The following is a 24,448-nucleotide window of genomic DNA, read 5'->3' on the forward strand; positions in this document are numbered from 1 at the left end:
TAGGGAGTAGAAAATAACATGGCTATATATAGGGAGTAAAAAATAACATGGCTATACACAGGGAGTAGAAAATAACATGGTTATATATAGGGAGTTGAAAATATCATGGCTATATATAGGATGTTGAAAATAACATGGTTATATATAGGGAGTAACAAAGAACATGGCTATACACAGGGAGTAGAAAATAACATGGCTATATATAGGATGTTGAAAATAACATGGTTATATATAGGATGTTGAAAATAACATGGCTATACACAGGGAGTAAAAAAATAACATGGCTATATATAGGATGTTGAAAATAACATGGTTATATATAGGATGTTGAAAATAACATGGCTATACACAGGGAGTAAAAAATAACATGGCTATATATAGGGAGTAGAAAATAACATGGCTATACACAGGGAGTAAAAAAATAACATGGCTATATATAGGATGTTGAAAATAACATGGTTATATATAGGGTGTAGAAAATAACATGGCTATACACAGGGAGTAGAAAATAACATGGCTATACACAGGGAGTAAAAAATAACATGGCTATATATAGGATGTTGAAAATAACATGGTTATATATAGGGTGTAGAAAATAACATGGCTATATACAGGGAGTAAAAAAATAACATGGTTATATATAGGATGTTGAAAATAACATGGCTATACACAGGGAGTAAAAATAACATGGCTATATACAGGGAGTAAAAAATAACATGGCTATATATAGGATGTTGAAAATAACATGGCTATATACAGGGAGTAAAAAATAACATGGCTATACACAGTGAGTAAAAAGTGACATGGCTATATATAGGATGTTGAAAATAACATGGTTATATATAGGGAGTAGAAAATAACATGGTTATATATAGGATGTTGAAAATAACATGGTTATATATAGGGAGTAGAAAATAACATGGCTATATATAGGGAGTAAAAAATAACATGGTTATATATTGGATGTTGAAAATAACATGGTTATATATAGGGAGTAGAAAATAACATGGCTATACACAGGGAGTAAAAAATAACATGGCTATACACAGGGAGTAAAAAATAACATGGCTATATATATATAGGATGTTGAAAATAACATGGTTATATATAGGGAGTAGAAAATAACATGGTTATATATAGGGAGTAGAAAAATAACATGGTTATATATAGGGAGTAAAAAATAACATGGTTATATATAGGATGTTGAAAATAACATGGTTATATATAGGGAGTAGAAAATAACATGGTTATATATAGGGTGTTGAAAATAACATGGCTATACATAGGGAGTACCAGTATATAGCCATGTACAAACTCTTATTTACATTTTCGTAATTTAGCAGACGCTCTTATCCAGACGCTCTTATCCATTTCATTTCATGGATTTTTTAAAATGTAATTATTATTAGTTTATTCTTTTGTACTGGCCCCCCCTGGGAATTGAACCCACAACCCTGGCGTTGCAAACACCATGCTCTACCAACTGAGCCACAGGGAATGCTCTTATGATAACGAGATAGGCCTATGCTTTTACCCCAAAAATATTTTACGTCATCACCATGATGGTCATGTGTTATGCATTTAATTAGAGAAGAAAATCCCAAATTAGTGCCACAATTATTGTATTGTTATAGTTTAGTAACTTTCCTAATATACATGTCATTTTCAGGAAGAAATATCCAGTAGCCAAATATTATGATAGGAATATGATAATATGATATGACATCATATTACATTTACGATTGTCATATTTGTAATTTGACTACCACTCTGTCAGCTATCTAATGATGGTTCAGAAAAAAACACACTTGGAAGCATGCGACCAAAACACCACTTTGGCCACCAGAGTTCGGCTGTAGTGGTAGACCTATTCATTATTTGTAGACCTATTCATTATTGGAAAAGAATGATTCCAAAGATGTCCATGTTTTGAAAAGGAATTTACAATTATATAATAAAAGGCTCGACTACGGTCACCACCTGTTATGCACCTCTAGGCCTCTGTCGGCGCTAGGACCCAGTGTGCGCGATTTTCATCTCCAGCTGCTGCGTTCTGAAAACGGGCGATGAGGGAAGATCGCGAGGAGAAGTCAAAATTTCACTCCGGAATTATTCTACCAAAAATTCATATCAGTGACACCTACAGAAGTCACCAAGTCTCAAGCAATCACTTGTCGCGGTGTGAAAGGCTCTATTTGCAAGCTTTGCGAGGGCAGTTTGGAGCGCAAGGTAAGGCGGTGCGATACCATGCGATTAATAACAAAGGCGTACTGGCGAGCAGGGGGCATTAAGGGGGGCAGGGTACTACGCCATGGAGGGCAACAGTCAACTCTCCCAAACTTTGCTGTCAATAATTGTGTACAGTAAAGTTTGTAAATACATGTACAGACCATAACAACCCTGTCTAAAGGTATTCAAGGTGTGCACTTGGTAATTTAAAGACGTCTTCAAGTCTCATGATAAACATGTCACATGTTTCTTGGGGTGAAATCCTGTCTCAGTAGGCAGTGGTCCATATTCTATTTTGCTAAGGCTACTACATCCCTAAAAAAATCTAAAGTGAATTCTAGTTTCACACTGTATTTTATTATAATATTATTATCCATCTGCCATGAGTTTACACCTCAGTGGCATCCTCAACCTGCCAACTCAGAGCATCGTCTCCAACTTGTTCTCTGCCTCCATGGTATAGGCTAGGATGATTTACTCCATTATCGACGTAAACATTATACCAGGTAAAGACAACCGCGAACTCAGACGTGACAGGACATGCCTTAGGCCTACTCTGTAGGGGCAGTTCCCAGGCCTAGGTTGTTTGGATAAGGCGTTAGAATATTCCATAAATCGACCAAATTTACTCAAAGTAGCCGAAGCCCCGTTTTGAAAGGGAACGATGGTCATTTTCACAAGGCCTTCAACAAAACACTGTGGCTTCATTCACTGTGAACTTGCTGTTTTAAGTGTGATTGTTTTGATCACCAGTCAGATTTACACTGGAATACTGTAATTCACTGTATTTAAGTTGTTTGAACCTATAGCTTCAAACGTCCGCTGGTAGTGGCAGTGACTAAAACTCGTCGATAACTGGAGAAGCCCCGAGCAGCCGGTCACTACCGGGATTGCTTTCGCTCTGTCGTTGAGGTCTCTGGGTAACCCCCGCTCCGACACAATGCAATGTGAACACTGCCGACAACCTGGTTCCGCTTATAGGAAGGCACATTCAAAATCAGGCGTGTTATTATGTAGCTCGGGCGGTGTGACGTTTATATTTGTCCTATTTTGATATTTGGCTATATGTCAATATTAGGCTGACCGCCGACATGCAGCACTCACTGCTGTTCGCGAGTGAACGGTGTTGGGAAATGGGCAAATTATCCTACACACCGAAAGCTATCTTGAGATGAAGCCTGCGAAATAGTTGAAAGACGAACGTGTGTCCGTCCGATGGGGGTGCATCACTGTGCTGCAACGGCTGCGGCCGGGAGACAGTGAAGAAATAGGTCATTGTTAAACAACCAACATAAATGTTTACTTCCATCATCATTTAGACTACCTGATATTTAGACATTTGCTATAACGGAATTTATATTTACAATGTCTGTCATTCATAAGTCGGTGATATTCTTTTCCAGATGGTTACTTCGTTTTTACCTGCATAAGCTATGATGCAGGTAAGAGTCCCGCGCCGGCCTGATTCTAGATAGACGAAATTGTTATAAGCCATGTGCCAAAGGCTTTTCTCTAGATATCAACTGTAAGAGCGAGTGGGCTGCTGAATGTTTTGGGGTAGGCTATTATGTTTATTCTGCATTAAGCAAAACAACCCAGTCTTCGAGACCTGTCTCTAACCGTTTTGACCTTGCAAGGTAATATAACTTATAGGTTCTCAGCCTTATTAAATCGCCCAAGTCTCCAAAGATTCCAATGTATTTTTTAGGACAGGTGCCTGTTCAAATGAACTGTAAGATGTATCCAGATAACCTGACACTCGTTGAAACTTGCATTCAGTGTTATATTGGTTGAACCTTGATCATTCACACCTATTTTACCTCAGCATTCTTTATAACTCTATGAAAACAATTAATCAATGCTCCAAAACTTTTAGTTTACTTGATATATGTGTTGTTAATTGCTAATTACCACCTGTAAAGGCTTATATGAGTTGAGTGCTTATTAACATAATATTTTGTCATAAAAACGTGTAGGTCACTTTACATGTTGAAATAATAGTCTCTTGGCTGATACACTTCTAAAACATCAAGCATGTCTCATTCTTATTGTATGCAGATATATTGATCGGCATGATAATTCTCAGTTAAAAGGCCTTCATGCGGGACACGGTGCCAATATTATATGAGATAAAGGTAGAATTACTCAACACATTATGCACATTTAAAAAAAAACAGTGATTCATCTCACCTTCTGTAGTATATTTCCAGAATGACACCGTCTTGCATGGCCTACAACCTACAAATTGATGTCCATGGTTGTCTAGAAATCAGTGAGACCAACAGAAGGAAATAGCCTATAGCATGATAAATGTAGGCCTATTGCACGTTTATGAAGGGTCAGATTGTCATGTGTTTCAAATGATGAAATACTGATCAGAGACTGAAATTATAAAATGTGATGCACCTCTATAGGAAATCACTCTTGTCTTATTTGAGTACTCTTGAGTGATGTAAATAAATAATTTTCCATATACACTGAGCGTACAAAACATTAAGAACACATTCCTCAGAACAGCCTCAATTCATCGGGCATGGAATCAACAAGGTGTCGAAAGCATTCCACAGGGATGCTGGCCCAAGTTGACTCGAAGGGTTCCCACAGTTGTGTCAAGTTGGCTGGATGTCCTTTGGGTGGTGGACCATTCATGATACAAGCGGCAAACTGTTGAGCGTGAAAATCCCAGCAGCGTTGCAGTTCTTGACACACTCAAACCTGTGCGCATGGCACCTATTACCATGCCCCGTTCAAAGGCACCTAAATATTTTGTCTTGCCCATTCACCCTTTGAATGGCACACACACACAATCCATGTCTCAATTGTCTCAAAGCTTAAAAATCCTCATTTAACCTGTCTTCTCCCCTTCATCTACACTGATTGAAGTGGATTTAACAGGGGACATCAATAATTCACCTGGATTCACCTGGTCTGTCTATGTCATGGAAAGAGCAGTTGTTGCTAATGTTTTGTACACACAGTGTATATTTGGAATTTTCCCTGTTTAAGTCATGAAGCACAGTGTGAATTCATTCGACCCATTCATCCTCAGAAATTAATTTTAATCTCAGAAAGTTTGTCTAACAGATAAAGCTATCCGCACAGTGATGAAGAAATGAATAACCATGCAAGACGGGTCAAAGAGGGACTGAAGGCCCTATAGGCTGTGCTGTGACTGTATGAATGAATTTGAGAAGGAAGGGACAATGGCATTAAAGAAGTGGAGGAGTTGGGAGGAGAGCAAAGGTCAATGTAAAGAGAATGGGGGAGAGACCAGGTAAATAAACATACAGGATACAGTACCAAGTCAAATAGGGGAGGGGAGACAGATGTGGGGTGTGAGATGGGGAAATTGTGCATTTCTGGATATCAGTCATTTAGGATAATGATTGGGGAGGGGATTGAAATTTAATGTGGATGCCTGGAATAGGCGAGAAAGGGGGTTGTAATTCAGGGAATTGATCAAGGTCAGTGTTTGGATGTTTGAAGTACAAGTTGGTTGGAGGCCTGGTTGTCAAAGGAGAGGCAGTGAGGGGCAATATGCACTGTTAAGTAGTGTAAGCAGGGCGTGTACAACTGGGCCTCGAGGGGTGATCATATAGTGTGGTCGTATTTTTCCTAATTCTTGTCGTCAAAATGTAATGTTTTATGCTTTATATGAAAGTCTGTCCAAATAGATTTCTGCCGCCTACAACAAGGCTATATTCTTAGACCATACATCAAATCCATAAAGGCTACAGTAAGTTGTTATGATAATGATGGGGACTCCATAACATAACTAAACCGTGAAATGTGAGTATTTCCCCTTCACACACCCGACAGGATCTCGGCCCCCTCGTGTTAATTCCTTTGAACCAATACCTCTCTCACTTTTTTTGTTGGCCCTCTTTAGTCCATAATGCAACCATCCGCAAGGGTACTTCCATTCATTGGATTATGAAAGATTGTTATTCCTGCATTCATTCATTATAAATCGGTGTCTTTATGATGAAAATGTCAATTTTCACTTTGTTACTTCGGTAAGCTTTTTCAGTTTAGCGCACCGCTGCGATCCCCCTTTCCCCTTGAGCGGCTGGAGTACCTCGTTGCATGCTGGTACTTGCAGTCCTTACTCCTCCCACCACAGGGTTTGTATAGTTTGCGGGTGGGTAACCAAACACTACAAATCCCAGACTATCAGTCCACCTTCTGCCCCTTCTCTCCCACCAGACCGTAGACCGAGAAACGGTACGGACTGTCTTGACAAAACCCCCCCGGACTTTCAGAACCGAAAACCGTCGAGATTAGTGAACAGCAACCGACAAGAACGAAAGACTTGATTCTCGCTGGAGCCGTGATATATACTGTTCATTTACACCCTGGACGAACGGGTTTGTAATTGTTTGTGCCATTTGACATCGTTATCTTGCTTGCTAAGTACCCTTCGAATTATTCAGTATCAGGGACGAGACGACTCGGTTCGGGTCGGACTCATGCATGTCTTTGAACACAGAAGCGGTTCGGTAAGGGCCGATGAAAGACAGTCAAATCAACATTCTGTGTCGCACGGCCGGAGATAAATACAGTAGCCTGTCTAAACATGCATAGCACTGTGTAATGCAGACCAATACTGGCTTCGCGGAGACTTTGCTGCGCAGCGATCTGACATTTTTTCGTGGTATTTTGAACCTGAGTTACATTTTGTTTTCCTTATTGTGTATGGTGCACGTTACAGTAGCCAACTACAAGTTCTGTGTAGATTGTTGCCCTACACTCTGTTAGTTCTGAAATACTTTTCGTCAGAAAATTAGCAAAGGAAACAGTCAGCTAAAGTGCAATGTATCCCTCATACAATCAATTTCAGTCTATTCAATACAGTCAGTCCAACATTATATCTTTACCTCGTTTCTTCAATTATGTTATTTATCAGTAAAATACGTAATGGACACTGTACCTCGTGGTCTATGGATTGATTAAATAATATGGGCATTGGAGTTTGGAATGTTTGTTCCGTGATATTTGGCTATCGATTGATGTTGGCAAGATTATGTGACGGTAGTTGTCCACATTGTGCAAGTGCGGATGAACGATGTAAGTATTTGATAAGGCAAAATAAATTATCGAGTCAGTGGTTTCGTTCTAGATATTGGAAATGCATGCTTTGTAGCCTATTATGCTGGTTGCTATCGCATCATTCTCGCTTCAAAAATCAAGGATACATTTGGTTCCATTTTGATCATGTGTAGTCTGTTTTGACTGATCACCTGAGAGGCAATAGTGTCGTCCTTTCCTTTTATGATACGACTGCTCTCCAGCTCTTTGGGCGAGTGGGATGCCCGGAGTTTTAGCGTGAATATGTTGTTTTTTATAGAGATTGAACACATTTTTCGATTAGTTGAACTAGTGGAATAAAACGACCCAGCTCGTCGACTGTCATTTCTGCATCATCAAACGCATATAGATTTGACTCACGGATGCGTCTCTTTTGTGCATGAGGGCTGTGCAGTCCATTGACCGGGAGCAGGTAACTAGTCTGGAGTCCGAGGGAGATTATTTTACTCCTCTTTTGGATGTAGCAGATTGACTCTGGGATAGCCACCTCGTTATAGTTGGGACAGATGTGACTCAGTTTTGCCAGCATGGTGTGCAGACTGACAAAATATATGTTTATCAAATACATCCATAGCATTCCAGTTGGATACTCAGCAGATGAGACGATTTAACTGTAGCACAAAGACAAACTAGCAGTATTAGCAAGTAGCAACATGATGTTATGCGATAATGAATGCAGAAGCCTCTCATATTCAGTTATGTACTTGCAACTATATCCAGCCCATGTTTGCCGACTTCAGCGGAGAGACATAGCCGACCTGGGCTGTCATTCACGTTTTACGTTACGGGTATGTTTCGGCAACTACAGTGATCTTAACACCTCGATGCATTGCCCTCATATTTACTGGTGGATAGTTATAAACGGACCCATTTGTAGTCGTCTCATTTATTGTCGGGTGGGGTGGCTCACCCTTTCCTCGCAGGGTGTGTTGACTGGATGTCTGAAAGCATTTGAAGTGTTGCTTTCTGTCAGATATTTTCATTAAGGTGCCATTATTTAGGAATACTACAAGATTCATATGATTGTGGGTGCATATGATACTTACATCCAGGGTTTGAGTTTCAGGGCGGTCCAGAAGGAGGGGTTGGGGGAGGCATTACTGTTCATTGATGTTCGAACAAACAGACATCAATGGAGCACACAGATGATCATATTATCACATTCACATGAATTGTTAGAATATTACTTACGATTCTGTATTAATATCAGTTATGTAGTGGTAAAATTGTTTTGTGTAATTTGCATAATTGCACACATAACAGAAAAAAAACCTCTGTACATGATTGCAAAGAGGCAGGCGAAATTAAAAGTCAGTCAGATCAATAATATAAGCATTATGAGCTTTGATCAACGCTGGGAGCAATATTTACATGTTGACCCGTAATAGATTTTCTTTATTGTGTACAAAATATACACTGAGTATGCAAAACATTAAAAACACCTTCGTAATATTTAGTTGCACCCTCCTTTTTGCCCTCAGAACAGCCTCAATTCATCGGGGCATTGACTCTACATGTTGTCAAGCGTTCCACAGGGATGGTTGTCTATGTTGACTCCGATGCTTCCCACAGTTGGGTCAAGTTGGCTGGATGTCCTTTGGGGGGTGGACCATTCTTGATACACACAGGAAACTGTTGAGCATGAAAAACCCAGCAGCGTTGCAGTTCTTGACACATTCAAACTGGTGCGCCTGGCACCTGCTACCATACCCCAATCAAAGGCACTTCAATCTTTTGTCTTGCCATTTACCCTCTGAATGGCACACATACACAGTCCATGTCTCAATGCTTGAAAATCATTCTTTCGCCTGTCTCCTGCCCTTCTTCTACACTGATTTGAAGTGGATTTAACAAATGACCTCAATAAGGGATCCTAGTTTCACCTGGTCAGTCTGTCATGGAAAGAGCAGAGGTTCTTAATCTTTTGTACACTCAGTGTATGTAAACTGAACAAAAATATGAACACAACATGTAAAGTGTTGGTCCCATGTTTCATGAGCTGAAATAAAAGATCCATGACTTTTTCCAAAATACGCAAAAAAGCATATTTTGTAGTTTTGTCACACAACACAATGCCACAGACGTCTCAAGTTTTGAGCGAGCGTGCTATTGGCTTGCTGACTGCAGGAATGTCCACCAGAGCTGTTGCCAGAGAATTTAATGTTCATTTCTCTACCATAAGCCATCTCCAACGTAATTTTAGAGAATTCGGCAGTACGTCCAACCGGCCTCACAACTGCAGACTACATGTATGGCGTTGTGCGGGTGAGCAGTTTGCTGATGTCAACGTTGTGAGTAGAGAGCCCCATGGTGGAGGTGGGGTTATGGTATGGGCACAACACAATTGCATTTTATTGATAACAATTTTAATGCACAGAGATACCGTGACGAGCTCCTGAGGCCTATTGTCGTGCCATTCATCCGCTGCCATCAACTCATGTTTCAGCATGATAATGCACAGCCCCATGCCGCAAGGATCTGTACACAATTCCTGGAAGCTGAAAATGTCCCAGTTCTTACATGACCTGCATACTCACCAGACCTGTCACCTATATACCATGTTTGGGATGCTCTGGATATCCAGCAACTTCACACAGCCATTGAAGAGGAGTGGGACAACATTCCACAGGCCACAATCAACAGCCCGATCAACTCTATGTGAAGGAGATGTGTCGCGCTGCATGAGACAAATGGTTGTTACACCAGATATTGACTGGTTTTCTGAATCATGGTATCTGGTATCTGTAATCCCAGTCTCGTGAAATCCATAGATTATGGCCCAATTCATTTTTTTCAATTGACTGATTTCCTTATTCATATAAGGAAATCAGTCAATTGAAAAAAATGAATTAGGCCATAATCTATGGATTTCACGAGACTGGGAATACAGATACCTGGACCGCCCTGTAACTTAGTAAAATCGTTGAAATTGTTGCATGTTGAGTAAATATTTTTGTTCAGTATACAAGTATTAACTCAAGTGGGAATACTTACAGTACCAGTCAAAAGTTTGGACACACCTACTCATTCAAGGGTTTTTCTTTATTTGTACTATTTTCTACATTGTAGAATAATAGTGAAGACATCAAAACTATGAAATAACACATATGGCATCATGTAGTAACCAAAAAAGTGTTAAACAAATCAAAATATATTTTAGATTTTAGGTTCTTCAAAGTAGCCACCCTTTGCCTTGATGACAGCTTTGCACACTCTTGGCATACTCTCAACCAGTTTCATGATGTAGTCACCTGGAATGCATTTCAATTAACAAGTGTGCCTTGTTAAAAGTAAAATTGTGGAATTTCTTTCCTTCGTAATGCGTTTGAGCCAATCAGTTGTGTTGTTTTAAGGTAGGGGTGGTATACAGAAGATAGCCCAATTTGGTAAAATACCAAGTCCATATTATGGCAAGAACAGCTCAAATAAGCAAAGAGAAACGACAGTCCATCATTGCTTTGAGACATGGTCAGTCAATCTGGAAAATTTCAAGAGCTTTGAAAGTTTCTTCAAGTGCAGTCGCAAAAACCATCAAGCGCAATGATGAAACTGACTCTCATGAGGACCACAACAGGAAAAGGAAGATCCAGAGTTACCTCTCCTGCAAAGGATAAATTAATTACAGTTACCAGCCTCTGAAATTGCAGCCCAAATAAATGCTTCACAGAGTTCAAGTAACAGACACATCTGAACATCAACTGTTCAGATGAGACTGCATGAATCAGGCCTTCATGGTTGAATTGCTGCAAAGAAACCCCTACTAAAGGACACCAATAAGAAGAAGATACTTGCTCGGGCCAAGAAACACAAGCCATGGACATTAGACCGGTGCAAATCTGTCCTTTGGTCTGATGAGTCCAAATGTGAGATTTTTGGTTCCAACTGCCGTGTCTTTCTGAGACGCAGAGTAGGTGAACGGATTATCTCTGCATGTGTGGTTCCCACCGTGAAGAATGGAGGAAGAGGTGTGGGGGTGCTTTGCTAGTGATTTATTTAGAATTCAAGGCACACTCAACCAGCATGGCTACCACAGCATTCTGCAACAATACGCCATCCCATCTGGTTTGCGCTTAGTGGGGCTATCATTTGTTTTTCAACAGGACAATGACCCAACACACCTCCAGGCTGTGTAAGGGCATTTTGACCAAGAAGGAGAGTGATGAAGTGCTGCATCAGATGACCTGGCCTCCACAATCACCCGACCTCAACCCAATTGAGATGGTTTGTGATGAGTTGGACTGCAGAGTGAAGGAAAAACTGCCAACAAGTGCTCAATCCTTCAAGACTGTTGGAAAAACATTCCAGCTGAAGTTGGTTGAGAGAATGCCAAGAGTGTGCAAAGCTGTTATCAAAGCGAAGGGTGGCTACTTTGAAGAATCTAAAATATATTTTGATTTGTTTAACACTTTTTTGGTTACTACATGATTCCATATGTGTTATTTCATAGTTTTGATGTCTTCACTATTATTCTACAATGTAGAAAATAGTAAAAATAAAGAAAAACCTTTGAATGAGTAGGTGTGTCCAAACTATTGACTGGTACTGTATAAATATATTTGTTTTGGGGGGGGGATCCTCATATATATCTACGGCCCTTGTTACTATCTGATGAGATGTCATTGCTAACTGCTCTCTTCACTTTGGAATGTAGGCATCATGGCAGGGAAACAAAGCTTGACGTGCATTTTGAGTCTTCTTTACTCTCCTGTGCTTTGAGATGTATCAACTGTAGGATTCATTCTTCATAATAGAGTATCTGTAGTTAAGAATTTGAATTACATTATAAGGCGTTATTCCTCGGGTTCTCTTCTCCTTGACTCTTGGATTGATTTCTTAAATGAGCTGGAAATGGGTTGAGGCCGCTTGAATGAGTTTGGTATAGGGATTTCAGAATGGTACCGCCACCTGCTTCCCATGTTTCTTCATCTCTCTGTGGTCTCAGACAGTCCACTATGCTGCAGCATGCATGGCTTGGTCAGCACTGACCGAGTCCATCCGTTCAACACTAAAGAGAACTGTGAGAGATGTCATAAAATATGGTTTCCATCTTTAAAGCAATATGTGCCAATTGTCCTTGGCTCAGAGTAGGGTTGTGACGATACCAGTATCGTAATATTTTTTCCATGGAATTAAAAAAAATAAAAACCACTGTATGTAAAATGGTGTGTGCTGTAGCTGGGAAAACAAATACATGTGACTCTGGATGACAACATAATGATGTTTTCAACATTAGGGCTGTTCTCCTAAAGAAGTCAAATCCGCTTCGTTGTTTTGTTTCCTTGCCTCGATACTAACGACTTTTATGATACTGGTATCATCAAGGCCCGAGTTAAGAGGGAAAAACATCAATGGCAATGTTCTTTATGTCCATGCAAATAGGCCTACTCATAGCTGAACTACAAAATATAAATATAGAGTAAGTGAAAGTTATTGGCAAATATGCCTTGTACCAATATTGCATTTTTCTTTATAAGGTTAACATACCAAAGAGTGAAAATAAATAAAAATAAAGTAATAATTAACGTATATATTTTTACTTCAACATCCAAGCCTTCCTGGTGTGTGTCACTGAGGACAGTGACACTTTGGGCTGAGACACACTAATAGCGTTTGCTGGCTGAGAGTACTTAGCACCTCTGAATGTAAGTGTGGGTAGTCGGACGTCTAGAACGGGTGGTCCCTAAATGCGTTGAAGGATTGGCAGACGAACGCTACATCCACATTCGATGTGATGCGTGTGCAAGCCTTTACACATAGAAAACAATCAAGCACTTTCTCAATAAATCCCCTGAAAATCGTTAAACAATTATGTCTAGCCTAAATGTGCCAACTTAACATAAATGTGTACTACTTTTATGAATATTTGGTAGCGTTAGCAGTAGGCTGGCTAAACGGTTTCGCAACACTACAAGGTTACTAATATTTTTCTAACCTCTTCAATGACAAGACTCATGAGCTAAAAATAATCAGCCATTTTGACCAGTTTCGGTTGTATTGAGCCAATGTTACCATGATGAAAATGTATGCAATATCTGTGCAATTGTCTCTCTTCCAGAATGTTTGACATTGTTTTTTATAATCTAATGCAGTTACAGCTTTGTTTTATGTTAATGAAAATATGCTCATCACAGATCATATGTCGTCTGTTCATTCAACAGCATAGCATCCTATACAGAGGAAGACCTTGCTGCAGACCTGAGGTCAACTACACCCAAGAAATGTTGTGTTAAGGAAACGCATATGCAGGTAATTGTTGTGCCTGATCACTGACTGAGTGAACTGTAAGCTTCACAGATGATGCTATGGTGCTTTACCTGAGAGATATTTGCATGAGCAGTGAACATGGGCTTTATGTACCTTTCTTGTTATCTAGGTGGATCCCACTCCAATGAATGTAGGGGATGGAGGCACGGTGAGCCGAGAGATCGGTGCTCCCATTAAAGTGTCTGTGAGCATGGTGGGGAATCCCCCTCAGACGCTGCCCCCTGAGCTCAGAGGAGATGTGCCCTTCAGTCAGCCAAATAAGACCATCACAGCAACAGACTGTAAAACGCAGATCAACGTCTGTTCAGACCCTAGCAACTTCAACCATTGCCCAGTGGTCCATCCCCCGCAAGAACACAACAATGCTCCAACGTCAGGCCCTCCCCTCATTAGCTCTGACAAGAGAGCCGACAAGAAGAGATCAGAGGTCCCTAAACCCAAGGCTGATGGTGCTGGGGTCGTTCCCACACATCAGTGGCCGTGTGGTACAAAGAACAGCCCTGAGGACCCAGTTAACCCAAGTCACAGCAGTGTGACGTCCAATATGAAACCACATACTCAGACCCAGCCAGTGATTGGTCTTCCAGCTGGGTTTCAGTGTTCAACACTATTTAAACCAGGCCAGCCTGTTGCTTTTCTTCCCTCCACTAACTTTTCATCCCCACTCTGCAAAATCACTCTTCCACCCGCGTTGGGTCAGATCGCAGCATTGCGAGAAGACACAGGCAGTCAGTTTCAGAAGGGGAGTCAACCACAAAGCGCAGCTGCTGGCGTGGCACCACTGCTGCGGACCTATCCATATCACTTCTCAGTGGGTCGAAGTCCAGCACTTGAAAAGAAAACACCCACCGCAACACACAAACTCAAAAGTAAGTCGACGTCCAGTAGCAAGAGCTCCAAAGCTGGAGGGGAGCAGAAATCGTCCATCGCCTCAGTGGTGGCCTCTCCCACTATCACTCTCCCAGCATTAGGCTCTTCCCCACCAACCCGCTTCACGTTGTCTCCCACCGCTGCCATCTGCTGTGGCCCTTCACTGGCCAGCATCACCACTCAGGGCAGGCTGCTGAACCATGTGGAGAAAGGCCCTCCGCACCGCAGTGCAGACAAGACATCTGTAGGCTTTCTAAAACTGAAGGCTTCGTCTGCTGCTAAGGACCATGCGCTCACTTGCCCGACTGAAGAAAGGGACGTGCCCCTCGACCTGTCCGCCAAGTCGAAGCGGCCAAAAGCGGTCAAAAATCCTCAAAACACGGTTGCCACCACAGAGCATCTCCATAACGAGGCATGTCAGAAAGTTGCCCTCCATCCAAAGAGGCCATACCCAATCCTACCCGACACCCACAGAAATGGAGCTTATCAAAAGCAGAGCAGCAGGCCCCTAAATCACCAGGGTTTGGAACCCAAATCATCCTGGGTCAAAGGTTGCTCTCAAGGCCCTATTAATAACCTCCCAGGAACCTATGTAGGTGTGGCCAGCCCCATACTTGCTTCCACCCTACGTAGCAAAGATGGGAAGGGGTCCTTTGAGGACGAGTTCCAGACTTTCGCTAGACAGGAGACTATCTCTATCATTGACCAAGGGGAACACCTGGCCTCAAGGGGAAAGAAGGCATTGTTCATGACGAAGGGCAACCAGCACGTTCATGTTATCAAGCACCCTAACAGTACCAGCCCAGGTGTAACACAAAGCTGTCCCTTTAAGGGGGCTTTCTCCACAGCTCTGCCCGGCTCTACCAACTCACACTCTTATCAGAAATCTGCAAGTGTCAAAGCAGCAATCCCATACTCCCTCACTGTTGTCAAGCCATTATGGCAGCAACCACCACTTCTTCCTTACCAAGGTGCTTCTGTTCAGAGAAAGATCAGTCCAGGGTCTCCCAAGGTCAAGGGGGCCACAGGTTCAGAAGGTCCCACATTTCAGAGTGCCCATCAAAGCCTGTCCAGAATGTCCCCGCTGTCCAACCTTGAGTCCATAGTGAACCAAAAAGCTCTAGAGACCACTGCATTGACCGGCGAGGGATACTGCCATCTATCGCCTATGGCATCCAGAAAGGCCGTGGTGAGCTCCCACACAATGGTCCAGGACACATTGTTCCGTCAGACTGCTGCCTTTGGATGTCCACCTATCAGATCTGTGGAGAACAAAGAGACACTTTCCTCTAAAGGGTATTCCACACAAGTTATGAACAAACTTGAGAAAACAGGTGTCTCTGAGTGCAGAGAAAAGAGCTCTGAGAAACATGTTAAACTGGGGGAGCAGGTGGGTGGAAAAGAGATACAGGTCTTTGGAAGTAGTGGTTCAGCTAACAGAAACAGGATGGACAGCAAATTAGCCCAGGAGTTAGAGGGAGGAACGGTGAAGGAGGAGAGGAAGGCTACTGCTGGTCTCGATCCCCGTGCTAAATTGGAGGGGATTGCCCTATCCATCCTCACTGGCCAGTGTGCAGGGGTAGCCGAGGTGGAGAAGAAGACTAATGGAACTAAAGAGGAGTCTCCCACCAAACCAAAAGCTGCCTTCACCAAACAGAAGAAGCCCCCTAGTCCAAGGAAGCCGGCAAAAGAGAAGTCATCACTGGACCCTTCAAAGAAGGCTGTGGTGCCAGTGAAGAAAAAGCCAGGCCAGGAGACCACTCCAGTTAAGAAAGAACCACGTCCCAAAAAGGTAAGTTGTTATTCTGCTTTTGTAATATTTACAATCCCATCAAGGTGTGTTTTGATTACGTGTTGTACAATGACATTATTCTCTTTTGTTGGTTGAACAAAGAAAGACGGGTATAACATTCACACACTTGACACACTTGTCCGCATTTATAATGAAGCAGAATTGAAAAAAAGATGTGAAATATCAATATCAACTTACCTGTCTGTATTATGATTCAAGTATACTGATTGAAATACAAAGGCAATTCAGTGCTTATACAGTCCGTATGCTCTCTGTTACCATCAAAGCTTTACGATCAATTGCCTGAATGGCCCATTTAGTGCTCTCACTCTGTCCCTTGTGTGTTGCCACAGAAGAAACCATGTGCACCTGTACTGGAGCACAGTCTGTCGCTGGCTGAACCATCCCCACACAGGGAGGAGGGAGAGAACACTAGCAGCCCCACTGATAACAAGCAGACTGCTCACAACAAACCAGGTATTTCTATCTCTTCTGATAGATTAGAACATCACATACTACATCAGCCAAAGATCTAATCAGAAATCCTTTATTATGATTCCTCTGTCCACGTTGTTTTGGAGTAGGTTTTGAAGTAGGTTTCACAGGTAATGGGAGCAGTCCTCTCCCCAGTCCCCAGTGCTCTGAGACCCCAGTCTCCTTCAGCAGCCCTGGAAGACCCAATAAGCAGCCAGCGTGCTCAGAGAGCTCCACCCCCAGGCTGAGGAGGGGCCGACGGAGGGGTGATGAGACTTGGCTGGACGACTGGGGCTTCGCTCCTCCACCTCCCCCCAAATCTCCCCCACCCCCCCTACAGCCCCTCCTCTCCAGCCTGCCCGCCGGCCCAGGGGCAGACCGCGCAGCAACCCCCTGCCTGAGAAGGCTGCCCAGGGCAAGGCCAGACCCGCCCCCAGCACTGAGGGAGACGCCCTCAAACACAAGAAACGGTCCCGCTGCCGGAACAGGAAATACCAGAATGGGGAGTACATCACTGGGAAGGACCGGGATGGAGACGGAGAGGGGGAGGAGAGATCTGTCACCACCAGGCAGGGCACTCAATCTGAATCAGGTACTGTTCACCTGGAAATGGAACAAATAGAAGCAGCTGCAGGTTTGTCTGGATGTGGTTAATATAACAGTGGGCCTTACACAAGGAAAAGTTGGTACGAGTTAAATGACTGAATAGAACTGTATACAGTGTAACTGGTTTCATATGCAGTAGCTTCCCATTATTTGCAGCTTATTATGTTAAAACATCCATATATCCTTAAAGTGCTGTTAACCCACAGTTTATTTTGCATGGCATACTTCAGGAGAGATTGAAGGCATGTTTAATGTGATGGGGGCTTTGGTTCTGGTCTCATTGTTTTCTTGTCTTGTAGCTTCATATGAGCCTGTCGGTACACAACATGTTTAAATAACATCCAATACACTGCTTAGAACCATTGAGTAAATATTTGCTGTGTTTCTGTAGATTTGACGGCTGCCATGTACCCACGCCTCAGTGCCACTCTGATCTGCCGTGGCGCCAGCCCAGAGCCTGATCCCAGGAGGCCCTCGTTCACCCGCTCAGGGTCGGTGCGGCGCCCGGACAGAGAGGCCTCCCCAGAGCCCAACGACAAACCCTCTGGGAAGAGGAAGTTCAAGAGCAAGCACTTGAGTGACACAGATGAGCCCAAGAAGGTAGGAAGTTCAGCGGCATCCATCGCAGAGGCCATAGGTCTGGACTTTGTGTTTCCTGCCAAACAGATCCTTGTTGTGAGATACAGCGTGCTGTGATAAGCCTAAAAGCTTAGCTCATGGTTCCCCCTTGTGGCGCAAATCACTACTACAACATATTTAAAAAAAAATTGTGCTCTGGCAGCTGATTTCCTCCAGCGCAGTGTGAGGCCGTTCGTCCTTGCTGTGACTCTCCGTCACACATTACTTTCTCATTACCCTGCAAAATGTTTATTTTTTTTAAGCAGCTCAAGACCAAACGTTGCAGCTTGGGAAAGCGCCCTGCCTCTGTGGCAACGGATGACGACAGCCCCGACGCTAAGAAACCAGCAGGCCTCCAGGCCACCCCTAAGTGCTCGTCCTCCCCTCCAGCCAGTAAGAAGGGGACCTCAGGGAGGGGAGGGGTACCAGAGTCTCCCCCTAGCAGACCTGTTCCTCCAGAGGTTCGCCGGCTCATTGTCAACAAGAACGCCGGGGAGACTCTGCTACAAAGAGCCGCCCGATTGGGCTACCAGGTACTGCTCTACTGCTCCACCCAATCACCTGCCTGCATTCATGCTCAGCGCTTTTCCCCCTACCATTACTCTGGTGTGGTGGGCCCCATACCAGACCTTAACCCAATGATGTTTCAGTTAATCACACATTACATTTACATTTGAATAATCTAGCAGGTGCTCTTATCTAGAGTGACTTACAGTTAGTTAGTGTACTCATCTTAAGATAGCTAGTTATATATCACGGTCATCATAGTAAAGACATTTTTCTCAATTAAATAGTTATCAGCAAAATTCAGTATGTTGTACACTGCATGGCCAAAAGAATGTGGACACCCCATCAAATTAGTGGATTTGGCTATTTCAACCACACCCGTTGCTGACAGGTGTATAAAATCGAGCACACAGCCATGCAATCTCCATAGACAAACAATGGTAGTAGAATGGCCCAAACTGAAGAGCTTAGCGACTTTCAACGTGGCACCGTCATAGGATGCCACCTTTCCAACAAGTAAGTTCATCAAATTTCTGTCCTGCTAGAACTGCCAGAGTCAACTGTAAGTGCTGTTATTGTGAATTGGAAACGTCTAGGAGCAACAGCAGCCCAGCCGCTAAGTGGTAGGCCACACAAGCTCACAGAACGGGACGGCAGAGTGATGTAGCGCTTAAAAAAAGTCTGTCCTCGGTTGCAACACTCACAACCGAGTTCCAAACTGCCTCTGGATGCAACGTCAGCACAAGAACTGTTTGTTGGGAGCTTCATGAAATGGGTTTCCATAGCCAAACAGCCGCACACAAACCTAAGATAACCATGCACAATGCCAAGCGTCGGCTGGAGAGGTGTAAAGCTCGCCGCCAGTGGAAACGCGTTCTCTGTAGTGATAAATCACGCTTCACCATCTGGCAGTCCGACGGACGAATCTGGGTTTGGTGGATGCTAGGAGAACGCTACCTGCCCCAATGCATCGTGCCAACTGTAAAGTTTGATAGAGGAACAATGCTATGGGGCTGTTTTTCATGGTTCGGGCTAGGCTCCTTAGTTACAGTATAGGGAAATATTAACACTACAGCATACAATGACATTCTAGACGATTCTGTGCTTCCAACTTTGTGGCAACAGTTTGGGGAAGGCCTTTTCCTGTTTCAGCATGACAATGCCCCCAGTGCACAAAGCGAGGTCCATACAGAAATCGTTTGTCAAGATTGGTGTGGAAGAACTTGACTGGTCTGCACAGAGCCCTAACCTCAACCCCACCGAACACCTTTGGGATGAATTGTAACGCCGACTGCAAGCCAGCCCTAATCGCCCAACATCAGTGCCTGACCTCACTGATGATCTTGTGACTGAATGGAAGCATGTCCCTTCAGCAATGTTCCAACATCTAGTGGAAAGCCTTCCCAGAAGAGTGGAGGCTGTTATAGCAGCAAAGGGTGGACCAACTCCATATTAATGCCCATGATGTTGGAATGAGATGTTCGACCAGCAGGTGTCCACGTACCTTTGGCCATGTAGTGTACATGAACATAAATATACTTCATTTATTTATTTTTGCCACAGCAAATACAGTGTCTTCTTAGTCCAAGTGTGCTGGGCATCCTGAAGATACAGGACAATGTAATAATAACATCAATCAACAACAAAAAATGGATCAGTCAGTGCTAGCAGGAAAAGACAAGTGTTGTTTATATATATTGTATTATTTATTGTGATGTTAAACCCCTGCTGTCCCTCCTGCAGGACGTGGTGCTCTACTGTCTGGAAAAAGATGTGCGGGAGGTCAATCGGCGTGACAACGCAGGTTACACGGCTCTCCACGAGGCGTGCTCTCGAGGCTGGAGCCACATCGTCCAGGTGCTGCTGAAACATGGAGCCGACGTCAACTGCAGCGCCCAGGACGGAACACGGTGGGCGTCTAATGACTTCTGAACACTTAACAAGGGCTCAGACTTGGAGAGCATATTGTATGCCATACACTCCTGAGCTGAAGGGTTATGCCTGCAATAAAGGACTTTCATTCTGGACATTCACGCTTGGCTTATATGAGATCCGTTGTAATGCATTTGATATGTATGTTGATGAAACGAGAAAAGTAACACGTGTTATTGTATGTTTTCAGGCCCATCCATGACGCAGTAGCCAGTGATAACCTACCTGAGCTGTGGATGCTGCTGAACCACGGGGCTGACCCCACCCTGGCTACCTACTCTGGACAGACGGCGGTCAAACTGGCCCAGAGCCCCAGCATGAAGACCTTCCTCAAAGGTACTCTAACCTGTCATCTTCACCTGTGACCCCTGTGACACACATCAGTCTGTCCTTTTGTGAACATCACAGAGGAGTGCTTGGTGGAGTTTTAATCTGACCCGGGATCTGCTTTGTTTCAGAATACTTCACAGACCTGGAGGGGAGAAGTGATCAGGACCCCAGTCTACCATGGGACTTCTACAGCAGCTCCGTGTTTGGTAAAAAGCCTTCGTTTGATTGGTTTCTTTTCCTCACCATTGACCTCTGCATCCACTGCTATGTATCCACTCTTATCTGTGCTATGACTTGTATATGCCATGATTAGAATGCGTAGTGTGGTTGGTATGAACAGGACAGTCCACTAGGGGGAGCCTTAAGCCCATGGTGAACAAGAGGCTTATAGTCCTTAGAACAAAGGTGAATCAAGTTCTCCTGGCCGTCCTGAGCTCACGTCAGTACATTTTCAGAGAATGGCCAGGAGGCATGCTGGGACTTCCTGCTCTCTCAGCGGGAGGAGGAGGAGGACGAGGGGAGGAAGGAGAGAGACTCTGATAGGGACTGTCTCATGTTTGAGTTCTCTTCGGAGCCCCTCTTACCCTGTTACCATATCCAAGTGTCATTAACCCAGGGGTGAGTCAACACCAGAGCAGAAAATCACCTGTCAACACAATCATTCACACACACACAGTCCCAGCTTTTCCACCCATAATCTAGTGCTTTTTGTTCCTTACTATTTTAAACCCTGAAGCACCTTTTGAAATCCTTCAAACCGCTCTTCAGCTATCAGCTTGTTGGATAGGCTCAGCTAGTTCTAATACCAACCCTGCGTTTGTCCCTGACAGCTTTTGCAATTGGTTCCTGTTGACGGACGTCCTGAAGCGGCTGAAGATGTCTTCCCGGATATTCCGGGCGCGGTACCCACACTTGGAGGTGGTGAGCCTGGCGCGAACAGAGATGTGTAGGCAGGTGTCTGTCAGCCAGGTGAGCACAGCCTCCGCACAGCCTCAGGAAGAGGGAGAGGGGCCGGTGGAGCTGGTCCGCTGTGTCCCGGAGCTCCAGGGACTGCTGGGTTCCTCCATTCACATCCTACAGGAGGACGAGGGGGAGGAGGAAGGGGACAGGATGGATACAGCTACGCCCTGCAGTCGGTAGCCCCCCTGCTCTCTCACAGCCCCTCACACATCCCAACTGTTCCCTTACACGTCCCCAGTCTCACCCTAACCTCCCGCAAGCAGCAGATTAAAATTAACAATGTTGGGAGGCTGCAGCTGTTGTAATGGTGGTTGTGGTATGGGAAAACCAAACAATGTCTACGCCACAGGAGGCTGGTGGCACCTTAATTGGGGAGGATGGGCTCGTGATAAAGGCTGGAGTGGAATTCGTGGAATGGTATCAAATGCATCAAACACATGGTTTCCATGTGTTTGATGCCATTCCATTTGCTCCGTTACTGGCCATTATTATGAGCCGTCCTCCCCTCAGTAGCCTCCACTGGTCTACGCCACTAGGAAGAACACACCTCACTAATGACCTGGGACTTCCACATTGAGGAAAAACGGGGGTCAAGGCAGCACCACCTTGAGGATGGGTGTGGGTGCTTGGTGCTGGAGAGCAGATTTCAGGTTCCAATCTGTAGGTCTTTTTCAGGACCCAAGAAATATTCTGGAAAGATCTTTTTTATGATTCTGTATGTATATGGTACTATATGTATATCTTGCCATCAAAGTGATCACATTTGGTATTAATGTATTCTTGTGGCAAGGGATGGATTATGTTTAGGATTTTATTTTTGTGGTTTTGTTCAGTTTGTTTGTTCCTGAAGAAAATATCATATTTTTGGGTGGGAGATAATCCAAGGCTTTTATCTCGGTGAACTCTTGCGTGCAGCTAAAAGGCTTACAGCCAGGCCAGCTAACAGTGGCAGGAAGGCCCCAGGCCAGATGATTCCTCTGTTAAAATGGGAGACCCAGAGACCCACAGAGAAGAGACCACGGACCCACACACACAGACACACAATCTGCCCAGCTAACAGAACCATAGTGATCCATTTCAACCACAAAGCACTCTCAAGTTGCTAAGTAGATGGCCATTCGATTTGTGTTACTTTTCTTTTGTCTTTCATTTTGCAGTGCACATGATTTCACCAAGCATCTACCTGTAGGCTTCTTACCCTCAGATCATGGATTGATTTAGTTGAACTTGAGAATAAATACTTGTTTACAGATCTCAACAGATGGAAAGGTGTCCCTGTAGTTTTCTTCCCTCCTCCTGCTTACCAGATGATGGGAGTGGGAATAGAAGTGCCACATACCGTCTGTGGGGAGACCAGCGTCCTCTGTTCTGACTGCCACCCTTCACTTTGCTGCATAAGAGAGACTCACAGGAGGGATAGGATAGGTATTGTTTTACTGCGCCTTGCTCATCCCTCCTCTGTCCTCCTCATGGGGCTATGGGCGGACTCCAACGTGCTATGTGGCGTGTGTTTTATTTACACTGTTGTTTGTGCTTAATTTAATAGTCATTAATATATTTGACCTCTTGTGTATCTGACAAACAATTTATGAAAAATTGCTTTGTATGTTTGGTGCTTCATTTGAAATGTACAATTCAGGATCCCTTTATCCTTCCTGAGATGTTTTTTTTTCTCCCCTTATTGCAAACAGTATTTTAACAAGCAAAAGTACAGTTTTATTGTACTGGTGCTAAGCTAGAATTTGTGTTGACAATCAATGAAGTTTTTGTTTGAAGTTAAAACCAATAAATTATATTTAATTAAGATGAAGTGACAGAAATGTAAAGAAAAAGTATAGTTTCATTACCTATGATGAAGAAAGTGGAATACATCTAGTCTGGAGAAGAGGACAATGTACTGCTTGTGTGAGTGCTGTTAAAACAGGTTAACCTTCTATTAAATTTTTATTTAATTTTTAAATCAACCAGAATAAAGCATGATTGTGAAGTATTGTTTGGGGGGTATTCATTTGGCTCATCAGAAAGCATATTCTATTTACAGTCGGTTGCTCTGTGCTCTTTTTAAGATAACGGTTACCGCAACCTTTTACATTGTAAACCGTATTATGTAAGGCTGAAGGCAGACGGATGTTAGCTGATCTTAATACTCAGACTGGTGATAAATCAATCTTTTGAAGAGATCATCAGTGTCAGGTATGTATGTATGTAGTCTATCCAATCTTATCATTAGTCATATAATACCCATGATGACCAATAACAGATAAAACCTTTACAGCCTAAATAGAGATTACCTAATCTGAAATGTTGTGCAGAATTTGCACTGTCAAGGAAATATCCATCTTCGTATGAGATTCAAAGGTACACAGCATGACTCAAACCCGAACATGGTGCTGTGATAAGGACGGGATGTCCACAAGAAGGAACCAGTGACCCAGTCTTGTGCCATGAAGTTGTAAAGCCGGAGGGGTGCAAAGTGTAGAAGCCTACATGCGTCAATTCCCTGCCGCCTTGCTCCACTACTTTTATTTAACTGGGATTTGTTTTTCACAATTGAAAATACTTGTATTTTCTGCTGCTGATGATGATATTTGCTCAATACACATTTCTCCTCAAATTCTGCATAACATTGCTACCTGAGTGGTGCAGTGATCTAAGGCATTGGATTGCAGTGCTTGAGGCGTTACTACAGACCCGGAGTCTCATAGGGCAGCGCACAATTGGCCCAGCATCTTCAGGGTTAGGGGAGGGTTTGGCCGGGGGGGCTTTACTTGGCTCATC

The 24,448-nt window shown here is 43.5% G+C and overlaps 1 protein-coding gene across 1 annotated transcript; it reads left to right on the plus strand.

Annotated features, from left to right (window-relative positions):
* Window positions 1-2,036: 2,036 nt before the first annotated feature.
* Window positions 2,037-23,662, plus strand: LOC106611712 (BCL-6 corepressor-like protein 1). The gene is given in 13 exon segments (XM_014212210.2): window positions 2,037-2,229; window positions 13,476-13,563; window positions 13,691-16,243; window positions 16,597-16,720; window positions 16,828-17,039; window positions 17,042-17,309; window positions 17,715-17,923; window positions 18,205-18,474; window positions 20,192-20,358; window positions 20,571-20,716; window positions 20,839-20,916; window positions 21,166-21,328; window positions 21,541-23,662. Coding segments are annotated over 12 exon segments (4,506 nt in total). The 5' UTR covers window positions 2,037-2,229; window positions 13,476-13,557; the 3' UTR covers window positions 21,851-23,662.
* The last annotated feature ends 786 nt before the right edge of the window (window positions 23,663-24,448 follow it).

Source organism: Salmo salar, chromosome ssa09, assembly GCF_905237065.1.
Source record: "Salmo salar chromosome ssa09, Ssal_v3.1, whole genome shotgun sequence".
Taxonomy (NCBI): domain Eukaryota; kingdom Metazoa; phylum Chordata; class Actinopteri; order Salmoniformes; family Salmonidae; genus Salmo; species Salmo salar.